We start from the raw sequence: 14,677 nt of genomic DNA, 5'->3' as shown, positions 1-14,677 counted from the left end.
AAAGCTTGCACTTTAAATAAAAAAAATAGATATCGTTTTACATTTTCACACAAAGTCTGCAGTACAAGATAAATTTGCACTTAGAATGAGAGTTCAGACATTTAGGTATTATGTTTGTCCGCAATACACCATTTCCTGTTGTCTAAACTTCTCCCTGTATGATATTAGATTTTCTTACAATTTAACATCATTGTCTACCTTCTGTACCTGATGCCTTGTTAACATTTTTTTGTATTTCATATTTTTATTTTATAAATCTGCTGACAGAAAAAAGATAAAATAATTAATCCCCAGATTACAAATCCGGATTTTTTTTTTTAAACTACCATTTTATTAGTTTCTGTCTTTTTTTGATTGAGAGATCAAATCAGACCAGAAATGGAAGCTATGTGTTCTCAAGACTTTAGTCTGCAGATATGAACGTAACATGTAGACACGTTACGTATCTATGCATTGTCGTATACACAGCTGAAAACTAACAAACCAAGACTTGCAAACAGAATCATATACATGTATAACAAAAGAAAATACTGTGACCAGTTAATGGGTAAATGTTTTAGTTCTTCTACAAAAATACAATTGATGATGGATGCTATTTAGTTTACAAGCAGTGACAAAAGACTCGTATCGTTTATTTGGCATTAGCAATCCAGGTTTTTAATTTCGTTCTACTATGTTCGGGGCATTGCATATTTAGCAACACGACCCTAAAATTGTTCTTGATATAGTGAACGAACAACAACATTATAATTCAACGATTTAAATCAATATAAAAAAGTGTCAAAATATATTTAAAAAAAATGTGATCCAGGATAATGGTCGCTAAAGCATTTGCAGAGGGGTGCAGGGCTTGTTGCTCGTATTATGTGGCTGCAGTAAAGTGTGTCTCCGTGCTTATATATTTGAAAGTTGTGGATTGTTTGCTTGTTAAAAACCATACGAGCTTTTTGTGATCACGCTGTGTCCGTCGTAGTTTGTCCATTTTTTCAAGGTTTCTCCTCTGAAACTACTGAACTAATTGCAACCAAACATAGGATGAAATAGCATGAGGGTATCTAGTATCAAGTTTGTGTTTTTATTCCAGTCAGTCGGGAAACATGACTAAAAGAGGAATACGCATTAATCACGAAAGAAATAATCGAAAGAGAAAAATCAGAATGTCATTATCTACCTACTTTTTATTTCCCCAAAAATTATCAGACGATTCCTTAAAGGAGTAAGTGCCCTTAACTGACTATCGTATTACCCTTGATTGACGAATATTGGCTTACTTCAATGTTTTTTTGCTTATTATCTAAAAAAAATATAATAGATAGGTATGAAAATGTAAATGGCAAAAATGACCAGCAATACAAGATTTAAACAAATGTTAGATCATCAAAACCATTGGATGACTCATAGGAGTTATTGGCCTTTAAATAAATGTTTTGATTCGAGTTTTGGCTATTATCTCGAAAACCATAATAGATCGGTAGAAACTGTAAACAGCAAAACTGATCAGCAGTACAAAATCTACACAAAAGACATATGACTGAAACCATTGGAGCACTGTTTTTAGGAGTTATTGACCTTAAATGAGGGTTTTTGAGTAATTATTATAATTTGCCAATTATCTCTAAAAGTATAATAAATAGGTAAAAACTGTTAACAGCCAAAAAGATCAGCAGTACAAAGAGATCTACACAAATGCCAAATTAATGAAACCATTTGATGACTCTTTATAGAAGTTATGCTCAAGGATGTACTTTGGTGAGGTTTAGGAATTTGTGTCAGATGTTCGGACTCCTTGTTTTTTTTCCTATGATACAGGGTAAAATATTTTGCCCCATAACACCCATTTTTCTTTTCATATAAGACTTCAATAGCTTAAAGTCATTTACCAAAATTTAAGTAGATTCTCGATTTCCTTTTTTCTATTTGAAACCCAAATAATACCAATGCAAATATAAGGTAAAAGTCCGAGTCAGCCTTTTCCCGCCATTTTTTGAAAATTGAATATCTCGAAAAAGAAGCTCCATAACCTATCAATATTTTTTAGCTTATTTTGTTCCTTAACTAATGTACTTCCGACTTAATTTCTAGATTTTTTTAATTTCACCTAAGTACATCCTTAAATGAAGATTTTTGACTTATGTTCGTGTTTTTGACAATCAATACGAAACTGATTTTTATGGTGTGTGTCCAGAATAAAACTGTAAGATTGTAAATTTTATCCCTGCCGACCAAACAACTAAACTGGGGTCTTACACATGTTTATGTCTGATATATCGAAAGAGAAAATATCGTCACCTTAAAACGATCTCGATTCTCTCTTGTAATCAGAAATCGTCAATCGACGCCTTAATTTTTGTCACCTTGAAGGCAAGATTCTGGTGCAATTTCAACAATTTGTCAGCAATTAGAAGCTTCAAATGAAAACTATATATATATATCATTGAAAATAACAAACAAAAAATATTATGATTATATCAGTATAAAGAGGTGTGCTGTCTAGTAGTTATTCATATTCGATGAGGGGCCTCGGTTGCCGAGATGTCTAGGTAATTCAATTACTATATCGTTAGCCTGTCACAACACTGATGTCGGGAGTTCGAGCCGCGCACGTGGCAGTTGTGTTCTACTCCAATCTTAGCTGACTAGGATTGTCAGTTTTTCTGCTTAAGGTGGTTCTCTAACCAATATTAAATGACCGCCACAAAATAGTCAACAGTGCTGAAAGTGGCGTTAAACACCAACCAATCAGTAAATATTCGGTGAAGGGTCCATGGTTATAAACAATGTGTCATTACATATATTTTGTTTACTAGTATCATTATTATTATATTACCATTTCTTTTTCATTTACATAAAAATATTAAATGTTAATCATTCAAATAACTTATCAAATTATATTTGGTTGAACTACAACTTTTTTATTTTTTTTAAATAATTCTTATAATTGTGACTGGAAAATAAAATATTTGTTTGTTTGTACACAAGAAAATCTACTTTAAATTTCAACACGAACGCTTCAAACTATACTTAAAGTAAATTATTGTTAAATATCAACGTTATCACTTGAAGTTTATTGTGCCGCAAGTTTATTGTTTTCTGTTTGGTATTAAATTTATGATTAAGATCCATTTATTTCACCTTGTGATCCGTTTATTTGGCAATCGTCAATGGCAGTCAGCAGGGTTTAAGAACATTTGTTGTTCGACCTGTTAGTCAAATGCTTTTTGTTAAAATAAACTTTTTCACTTTTTTGGTTTTTTGAAAATGTTGTTTGTGCTGTATTGAGACCCCTCTAACAAGAAATTTGTTTTGCATGCACACGTATAAAAATTGCGGTTTTTATCCAACGCAATCGTAGGTTTGAACGTTGTTTTCAATTTAGACTTGCATATATAGCAATATATATTCAGTTATGTTTTAATCTTTTTGTTTTTGTTAGTAGCAATAAAACAACATTTAAACATTTTACTACTGTGTTAAATTGATAACTTAACATAAGTTTATTCAAAGAATCAAATAGCTTACATGGATCGTATTTAAATTTACGAGCTTTATAAACAGCAACACCGTAAAAATTAGAATATAAGGTCCCGTTTTTAATATTAACTATACTGGTACAGCCAAACTTCCTAACCAAATCAGTGTATCAATGAAAGAATTTGGTAAAGGTTTTTATTCATACCAAATCTCTGTAAGAACCATACTATTTGAATATTAAAATATGTGACAACACAATCAACGACTTAATAATTTATCAGTTATACACAAATTACATTCATCGAAATCCGAAACGCGACAACAGACACGGACATAGCGAACAAGTTGTGAATTATTCACACCATAAGATTCATCACTCAACAACTTCCTGTTTACCGAAATGTTTGGGCGGGGGTATCATCAGTGAGCAGTAGCTCGCAGTTTCACTTGTTAGTAACTGTTTTTTTTTCCAGATTGAACTAAATAGCAATAAGGTCGTTGTTTTCACCTTTTTTAAAGTCTCGTTCCATAAAATGCTGAATCTCATTCCAGTTATTGCTTAAATAGTGATGAGTAACATATTTAAAAAATAGCTCTAGACATTTTGGCAAATTTCCAAGGTACATAAACAGGAAATTCAAGGATAATTGATCCAATCCTTTATTTATTGTTTTCATCGAAGGTTACAAGTGAGAAAATATGTTTGTTTATATTTTAAATTCAAATGTAGTGACATAATAGTCATAGTCTATCTTCAACATAGTCAATATGACTCAAAAGATATATATTGAAAGTCTATCTGATTTTCAGTTTCTAATCTTAAGATCACTTGGACTTTTGTAAGGGGATCCTTTTGTTATATAATGTGACCTTTTTTAATCAATACTTTACTTCTCAATTACCACTGAAATAATGAGACCAAATTACTTAAGGATACCTGTGTAGGGTTTATGACTCTTGCTTAGTGCTCTAACCATAAGTATCTGAATAAATAGTTTGTTCTGATATTTCAACAATAAAATGAAAATATGTTATTCAACAATTTTTACATTAAAGTAAATTTATACATTTAAATTTTCCATCAAAATATACATGTTTTGTTTTTTCATTATGTTTTTAATTTTTTCTGCATTGTATATTAGTACTGAGGATGCAGAATTGAAATCATTTTGCTTGATCTGTCAATTAGACTGTAATTTCATTATTGATACCAGTTCCTATTGATGCATTGCTCAGATCTTTTGATTCTCAAAATACTGAAGGACGTAATTTCTTATGTGATTCAAGCTTGAGTTCTTGAAGTGTGCTAATACCAACAGAATATGTCACCTTTCTCTTTTTACACTCCTTTTAAATTATTTACCAGCTGCAGATCTTTAGAAAATAATAAAGGTACATCAAAGTGACAGTCTTGATCTCTACAATATATTTTGACAGGAGCTAGAAGTCATATTAGTGGGAGGTTTAAAATATTTCAACAACACAGAATTTCCTATGGAAAAAAAACCTGTAACAAATCTGGAGTATGATTTGATTGTACTGTAGGGTATTACTTCTAATTTTATTATTATATACTTTCTTCTTCATATGTGTTTAAAGTCTGTTATTGCTAGGTTGCAGGTTATTTCAATTAAAGTAAAATGATAAGATTGCTTTGCCCTAATACACTCAAGCTTTTTTCCTTCTTTTATATAAAGTTTTTTTGGGGTATATAGGAATCACCCTGTCTGACTGTATGTCTATGTGCCTTGTAAGCCCAACTCCTTCTAAATGGCATGACAGATATTGATGAAACTTTACACAGTTGTAGAGCACTTCCTGAGGATATGCCTAAAGGAATAAAGACTGCCTTAGAGGGAGCCTGCTCAAGTCATGCCTCAGTGATTCCCTATATAATCAACAATATTTTTCCCACAAAAAAGGGGGGGGGGGGCTAAATCCACCTCTGGAAAGTAAGTATAATCTCTAACTGAGAAACTAAAACTCTTGCTAAATCTCAAGGTACAATGTTTGTGTGATTGATTGAATTCTGCTGATATGTCCAGTAGCTAAAATAAGTCAAATAGGCAGTCCAATAGCTAAAATAAGTCAAATATGCAAGCTCACAAGGCAATATTCAGCAAAAATACATCTTTCTACATGGTACACCTGGTGGGATTGGATTCGACACAGTATTATATTATTATTTGTGTATAAGAATAAGAAGAATAAGAATAAGAATATTTATTGAATCCAATTAAAGGGCCCGTTTCCGAGCATATACATATATATATAGTATTAATTATACAGTAATTTTTTAGATATATTACATTAAAAATAAATGCTTAAATAACTATACTCCATACCAGATGGGGTTTGAAAATAAATAAAATAAAATAGAATATTAACCCTATGTATATGAATAAGTATATCACGGAAAATGTCTTAAATAAAACTTCTAATGACCATAGAATTAGATGAAAACAATTTAATCTTAACTCTTAGTTTGTTTAGCACTCAGCAACATATACTAACATACCACTTTCAAGTTCGTTGATTATTATTTTCATCAAAAACTTTGGTTTAAGTGAGCATCATTCATGCATTTAGGGGCATCGTCACTTCCTTCCCATGTTGAGCGAGAGGTTGAAAAAAATATGTGCTATATTGCACAAATTGTTCAGCAAATTAAAATCTTATAATTGATGATCAGCACTGCTGCATTAGAGAATTGTGATTAGGTACATAAGCAATAAACATTATTTCTAGTTTATACTGCATAATGACGATCACAAAAACGCTTAATGAACTTTGGTAGTGCAAGTATACAGGCGGTCCCCTCTATCTGGTAAATGACGTCATACAGGCGCGCATAATTGAGAACTTTTCCAGTGAAAGACATAACTGGAAAGTGGTCTATTGTAAAGTCTTTGGTTTGAGCCAATCAAGAATTGAACCAAACCTCAAAGCCAGTATTTTATGAGATGACTGGCCTCTCCAGTTAGGGGTTAATAAGGCTGTAACGATGTATGGTTATGAAAATAAGTTAATGAAAAATTTTATCTGGAAGGTATTGAAGTGTGGATATCATTTATTAGATTTAAATGATAATTGAAGCAATAATAATACAATTAGTATGGGATTTAAGAATTATATGTTTTTAATAAAAATAAGAACTTACATCTATCAAAATACAGCTATTATTAAAATATTAAGTATGTTTAAAGTCATGACTTGACTGATTTACAGTAGATCTTCCCTTAAATTGTCTGAAATTCCACAACAAAAATCTAGATTTTTTTGTACAAATCTTGGCTGGGTTGCACAAATCATAAAAATTTTAATTTTTAAAAGGTTTGATTAAATTTGTTGTATTTTATTTATTTATTAAGCACTAATAATTTAAACAAGGTTAAGTTTTTGTTTGTTTAACCCAGTCCTTATTTTTAACCTCCTTAAAATGTCGTCACATGTAATCAATAGGGTACTTGTGCCAAATAGGGCATGTAGATAGGCAGTAAAACAAAGCATAAAGATTTGATTTAGGGATGAATTAGCAAAATTAAAAAAAAGAAATCCATAATTTTTTTGGGTTCCACTTTAATTAAGATTTTGTTTTAGACATTTTAAATATCATTTGAATACCTGGAACAGTATGTAATAATAAATGGGTCATTACAGTATATTTAAAAAATGTATTTGATATGTAAAGTAGTTTTGCCGACAGTATGGAAACCTTGATAAAATTAAGCTAGCATAGTTCAAATATGTTTATGTGTTTGGAATGTGATTCATAATTCTGGAAAGGGAATACACCAGGATTTTACTGTGTGAGGTAATGCATTATTAAAGAAAATTGTTGTTCATAAATTCCTTCAATTTGTAGACTTTTGATGTGTGGAAAAATAATCAGATTATTTTCTTAAAAGGTTATCTCAGTGAAAACTATTTAAATTGAGCTCTGTTTAAATTAGGAAATCTGTCCTAAGTGACCACTTGTACCACAGCATACAAATATATTTTTCAGTGTTTCGCAGTATATGTATAGTGGGAAAATACTGTCTTAAAGCTTCAATCATAATTTGTATGGGCCAATGACGTATGCTTTGTTAGGTCAGGTGTCTGCACGGCGAAATGCATATTTGAATTGAGTGTATTATTTATTTGTCCAAAATTATAGTGTAGTTAAGACTGAATATTCTTTATTAAGTTAACCTGTGTAAATTTATCACTTGTCTTGTTCAATCAACATTTTGAGTCGTCACACTTGACAATTTTTATTTATTACCAGTTTTTTTCCGTTGACCTAACTTAGAAAAAAAAACATTTGTTTTATCTCATAGGGCAGGATAAAGGAAACAATATTGATACATAATTGTCATCAGTACCTCAGTAATGAAATTATGTATTTGTTTACCTGTGACCTCACACACTTGCACACAAGTGAGCATGGTAACACAAGAATGGTACAAGCTAATCTTCTGAAATGTTAATCAAATCTACATCAGGGTATCATGTCAGAAATGCATATCTCTGCAGATACAGTTTTGACATATGTCCCTCATTGACACACAACAAGATATTGTTCATAAATTTCAGGAACTTTATGGCTTTAATTCAATCATCAATCTAAGATTGCTACCGGCATGAAAATGCAATTTCAAAACGAATCCAAAGGAATGTTTTTGTTAACATTATTCTATTATTTAAACCTATAACACATAGACAGCAACTATAAACAGTAAACTTTAAATGTAGCTTTGGAGATGCAGAGGACACATCAATGAGCCAGCAACCCATCAACACAGACAACCAAAAGACACATACTGTTTTCTACAAAGGGCAGTTGTCAACTTTTAAATATGTCAAGCTAGCTCTTAAATTTTATGAATGGAAAAAAAATGTGAAAGAAATTATAAACAGAAACTATAAAAGATCAGTTGTCAATACTATAATTTCCAATTTACAATGACAAAACAACTGACAAGGCTATTTGTTCCTTCATCAATGAATTTCTGGGAGAAAAAAAAAAAAAATTAAGAATGGAAATGGAAATGTGTCAAAGAGGCAACAATCCGTCCAAAGAGCAGAATACAGCCCAAGGCCACCAATGGGTCTTCAACACAGTGAGAAAAGCCCGCACCGGGATGCGGGCTTCAACTGGCCCCAAAACACAAAATTGAATACTTATGTAACCTTTTAAAGCCCTAGTCATCTTGTATCAAGCCTGTATTTCGTTTTTTATATTTGGTACCATTTAATCATTTTTGTTTTTATTAATACATTTCATGGTATATATGATCTATTTGTGGCAGATCCTTATCACATCAATTTAGAAATACTTTGTGGTTTAATTTGTGTGCCTTGTGGTTAACCAAATATAACAGTGTTAAAAAAATAAAAATTGATACCAAAATTACTTGTGATGCTCTTGAATGATAACAACATACCATAATAACAACCACAAAACCACAACCTATCACCGTTTTGTAGTTATATACTATTTAATAACACTGACAGCATATATAGTATATACTATTGTATGACACTGACTGTATATAGTAAGTTTTTGAATGAATGAAAGGAGATGGGATCATGGGAGGTTGACAGATAAGGATAACGGATTAGCAAGCAAAAGATTTGCTTAGACCTTCAAAATTCAATTGCATTTAGGTGTGAAAAATTTCCTTTATTTCAATAGTTTTATAGGAGATTTATAATATGTACAGCACTCTGTGTATAAAAGCTTATATTTGACAGTTAAATAGGAATTGAATATAAGTACCTATAATATGACTTTGAACCTAGTACTAAACATGCAGTGGGAAATGATCGTAAATGTTTCTTTTTGCACTAGCACTACTAACAATGATGACTAGACTTAGTATTGCTCTCCTAGATCAATTGGTAAAATTTCTGACTAAATGAACAGTTTGGTTTGATGACAAAAATTGGGTCAGAATTTTTAAAGAATTGCAATAGTTTGAGAGAAACTTTTACAGTCAAGTCACAGTTAATCTTGAAAAACAGGAATAAAAAAAGAACCTAGTTTAAGATTGACCAAGCTAAATCGTGGTAATTTGCCAAGTGTGAAACAAATTGAAATAGATTAATTTTAACAAAGTCATATCATTACATCAAGTTTTATGAACAATAACCTGGTAGATTTAGAGTTGACCATTTGAATGGATGCTTGTCTATCATTGTCTCTTAAGTTGTAGATCATAATTAGTTTCATTGTTTTATTGATGAGATTAACAATTTGCAAAGACATGATAAGAAAACCCCTAAGAAATTTAAAATCAAGTACTATTTTAACTAGGTCGTGTAATAGGATGTTATTTGGTTAGTATGCAAAGACTTTAAATGTACTATCATGTACCTGTTGACTTTGGAATAGTACAAAAAGTAGGGTAGGAACAGCTAGAAAAATACAAATGCTAAGGGAATATGTGATTCTTCAATTTGGAATTCGGGAACATACCAGATTTTTTCTGTATGAGGTAATGCATTCATAAATGAAAATTTCTACTTTTAAGCTAACCCTTTGACACATGGGAATAACCAGAAACTGTTTTCAAAGAGTAAAGGTCATTATTTCATTATATGGGCCTCAGAATTTTCAACCTTTCACTGAAACACACAGTTTTTGTGTCAGTTGGCAAAAAATGTTAATCTAAATTTTGCTAAGTTCTAATGTATGTTGGCTTTGGGTAATAGAGTACAGGTTTAGTTCTTTTAACTCCTCCTATACTTATTGCACTTAGAAACTTTTCATGATGTATTAAAAATAATGCATATTTAAATAATGGTAGCTGTACAAAATTTTCTTAACAGCTAGAACATATTATTCTTAAAAAAAATCATCATTTTATTTATCATTATCAGTACCAGATTCTATAGATCTGTCATAGTTGTTAAAATAGATTTGCAAAATTTTGCATAGTATAAAAACTGAAAAAAAACCTTTCTTGTTTATAGAAGATTTGTTTTTTAAGTAAACTCCATTATTTCCTCATTGAGTTGAACCAAACTATTTTAAAAGTCCAAAAAGAAGGTTATGACTTAAATTAACATTTAAAATCAAATATGTGTTGAATAGGAGTCATTATCAAGTCATTGCATTTTTACCATGATTTCCTTATAATACTGGCACCACTGTACTTATAATGTATCATCCATCTTACTCAGAGACTTTTAGAAATGCTATTACTGAATATATAATCATTGACTGAAGAATATCTTGTGATAAGCCTGCTCAGAAAGGTTAGCATGCTTATGTTAACTTTTGTATCCTGTGGTTAACCAAATATGAGGGTACCGCAAAATCAAAATTGACACCAATTTACTTGTGAAACTGTCACTGTTTAAATCTTTTAAATACATAACAATAAACCACTACAAAAACAATAAAACGTTATTGCACAGGTTTAAAAATATTTAATGATTATATACAAAGTGTGAGCATACTAGATTACTGTACTTTGCAAATATTGATCGGTAAATTCTCTTTACTTTCCGTAGGATATGTCATTTAATAGTATGAATAGCTTATTAAGATCAAATCAAGATATGATCCTTAAGAAATTGAAATGCAATCTGAGATTTGTTGACTTTAATAGGTGTAACTTAAAATATTTAAAAGAAGAAAAAAGATATGTAAATCTTAATATGAAATTTCATTATAGGTTCTTGTCCTTAAAAATGAAACTCCTTTAATGTCACACTGGGAATAGCTGAACTGTTTTGAAGCTACAATAGGCACTTATGTAAAGATTGGAAATCATTCTAAAAATGAAAAGTTCAATTTAATTCCAGGTTGGAGGAAGGTTTAGTTCAACCACATCTGTTTAATGTTGATTCACTAGGTTTATGTTTGTACGAAACAAGGGTGATGTTTCTTAATGATTGTCTTAAGCTTTTAATGTCATTCGTTTTTATTTTTTTTTTTTACATTGGCCTCTGATAACTAACGTCCAATGTTGAAATGTGAAAGGTACTCCTTAAAAATGTTATTTGAATGATATGTTCTTTTATTTAATGCTGGCCTTATATTGATTTATTTTCTTGCCCCTGCCACTAAGTGGCAAGATATATAATGTTCCATCCTACTGTCATTCTGAATTCAAACAATTTCTGAGCTTTTTCGTCATGCCTGAAGATATTGATCTGAATTTTTGGTATATTGGTGTATAACAATTACTTACAGATCAAGTTTGCATTTTATTCGGTATGACCTAGTTTTTAAGGAATTAAAGTACTTGGACATAGAAAACTTAATAAAATATTTAATTATTAAGACTTTTTTGTAGGTGCAGTAGATCTGCAGCTTTCTTTTAGTACATTAGTATATTATGTTAACTAACAGATCAATTTTGCATTTGGTTTTGGTTGACTTACTTTTAAGTCCCTTCATTTTATTTTTGGTAATTACCATTTGCAAACCATACAACTCTTGCTCACGTTATCTTTCCCAGGAATGTACATTAAACAATAAGACTGCAGGAGTTCTGCCAATACATCTAGTTTAAATTTCAATGAAACTACATCTACTTATAGTAATATTTATAGAGCACCGCAGAATTTACCAAAAAACAAAACAATAAACTTATCAGAAACGCATTGATAAAATTAAATATATTTTTATTATATTATCTAGAGATACAGAAAATACCAAGAAGTCAAATAAAAACAGACAACACCATAACCAAAAAAAAAATATGCAAATTAAGACAAACAACAACCACCAGACACCTCACAGGAAACTATATATTGACTAACTTGAACAAGACACATCACAGAAAACTAAATATTGACTAACTTGAACCAAACACCCCACAGGAAACTAAATATATATTGACTAACTTGAACCAGACACCACACAGGAAACAATATATTGACTAACTTGAACAAAACACCTTACATAAAACTAAATATTGACTAACTTGAAACAGACACATCTCAGAAAACTAAATATTGACTAACTTGAACAAGACACATTACAGAAAACTTTATATTGCCTAACTTAAACCAGACACATCACAGAAAACTAAATATTGACTAACTTGAACCAGACACCTCTCAAAAACTAAATATTGACTAACTTGAACCAGAAACATCACAGAATTTTAAATATTGACTAACTTGAACCAGACACATCACATAACTCTAAATGTTGACTAACTTGAACCAGACACCTCTCAAAAAACTAAATGTTGACTAACTTGAACCAGACACATCACAGAACTCTAAATGTTTACTTACTTGAACAAGACACATCACAGAATTATAAATATTGACTATCTTGAACCAGACACATCACAGAATTATAAATATTGATTAACTTGAACCTTAGTTCAAGGGTAAGCAGTTCCTTCTCCACTAGTGGCACTTGTTTTAGAACTCCTTGCAAGCAGACATTAGGTGATAAGTCACATTCGGTGATGTCTAAATCATGGAAAAGAGGCCTAGATTGTGGTTCTGAGAATTGAAACATATCCATGGTCATCTATGACAAATATTCCATAACAATCAACCAAATTAAGATTGCCTCCTTAAAACTTTCAAAGGGATGACTTCAGCTTTACAATTTGGAACCCTTGGTTATATAGCATCTTTGTAAGCAATATGACCCTCTGTTAAGAAAATCATGATAGGGAACAGAAGCTGTGGAATATTAAACTTAAGCATCTTGTTTTTCTGTTGATCCTGTTGTAGATGTATATACAGCTCTTTTGGAAAGGAAAACAATTAAATGATGATAATTATGATTTAAACTTACAGGTATTATGGTAACAATAATTTACAATTGGAAATTGCCTTTTATAGAAATTTAGCCACAACAATCAGGGATCTAAAACACTTTTATTATAAAATGTAATATTACATAAATAAACATGTATATTTACAACAATGCATGTTAGTAAAATGAGGAGTTGATAAATAGGCCATTTTACAGTCAAATAAGACTAAGGTTCACACATATGAGATGGACATAAACTTAATGATATTGATGACGGCAGTATAGTAACATAATACAAAATAATAAGCCATATCAACATTTGTTATTACTAACAAAATGATATTAGATTAAGAACTGATTTTGCTTGTCTTTGAGATTTCACATATATTTTTTCATACAGTCTATCAACTATCTTCAACATCCTACAACCTGAGTATAATTAAACTAGTTTTACCAATATCCACCTCTCTAACCTAGTTCTTATGGCCAGTTCTTCAAAAAAAAGAAGGTGTTTTGTGAAATTTGTTTGATTTAAAACATAAATAATGCGACTTATTAATTACAATTTGTTTGGGATGTCAGTTCCCTAATAATTTCTTGACTTAAAACTTATATGATTTCCACAATATTGTTATATTTTAAATGGGGAATTGGCAAAGCATTGGCTGGTAGTATTAACATCTTGCTCGAGTCCTATGAAAAGTATATTGGCATTGTTATTTTTTAGGAAGTCACAATTATTTTCATGATAAGCGATAGCAAACTTTATAACTAATTCTTGGAAATATTTGAAATCAAGTGTAAAGAAACTTATACTTTCATAGGAAACAAGAATTTTAATTCCTTGACCTAATTTGAGATGTTGTTATAACACTCCTTTTTTTTTCAGTTCAGGTTTTGTAAATTCAATAGATATTTTGATCCCAGCCACATTGTCAAAGGCAAATTTTTTTTTGTCATTTACACACTGTCTTGCCCTTTTCTGCAGGTAATTGCTTGCTCTTTTACTCCATGGAATAATTAGGTCACTGTCACCTAATCTCAACAGATTGCTATAATCATCCAGGTTTGTCAGAAGGATAATTGGTCTTGTGTTCAGTTGACATGTGCAAGGTACCTGGAATTGAAACTTTCGTTTTTTAAAAGTTTCCTTAGAGATCAAATCTTTCCGTATGATACCATCCACTGTCGTTGTGTTACCAGCCATTGACGTGTTTATATTAGCAATCTTCAGAACTGAAAGTAAAATTTAATTAAAATGTTTTCTATAATCAAAATAATTTTAGTTGATATGTTTTATTTAAAAAGCAAAAATGTCTTTTTTACATTCTTTTAAATGTCTATTTGTATTGTTAGTCAAGCTATAAAAATGGTGAGAATATTGGGAATTTAATTTCAAATAGTATTTTTTGTAAAATTTTTAGAAAAAGACATGTTTCTTTAGACATCTTGTTTTGTGGTCCCTTTACAGCATGTCAAATGTTT

At 30.6% G+C, this 14,677-nt stretch overlaps 1 protein-coding gene across 1 annotated transcript in view; it reads right to left on the bottom strand.

The window, feature by feature from the left end:
• LOC127737007 (uncharacterized) overlaps positions 1-14,677 on the bottom strand; it is a 50,203-nt gene that overhangs the window by 19,315 nt on the left and 16,211 nt on the right. The window contains exons 8-9 of the mRNA XM_052247562.1: positions 14,065-14,428; positions 9,833-9,873 (exon numbers count right to left, since the gene is read on the bottom strand). Of these exons, the coding sequence (XP_052103522.1) occupies positions 9,833-9,873; positions 14,065-14,428 (405 nt within the window). The remainder of the gene's footprint in view (positions 1-9,832; positions 9,874-14,064; positions 14,429-14,677) is intronic.

The sequence above is a fragment of the Mytilus californianus genome, unplaced genomic scaffold, assembly GCF_021869535.1.
Source record: "Mytilus californianus isolate M0D057914Y unplaced genomic scaffold, xbMytCali1.0.p SCAF_4, whole genome shotgun sequence".
NCBI classification, from domain to species: Eukaryota; Metazoa; Mollusca; class Bivalvia; order Mytilida; family Mytilidae; genus Mytilus; species Mytilus californianus.
Note: the sequence above shows the minus strand (reverse complement) of the source record. Positions and strands in the feature narration are given on the sequence as shown.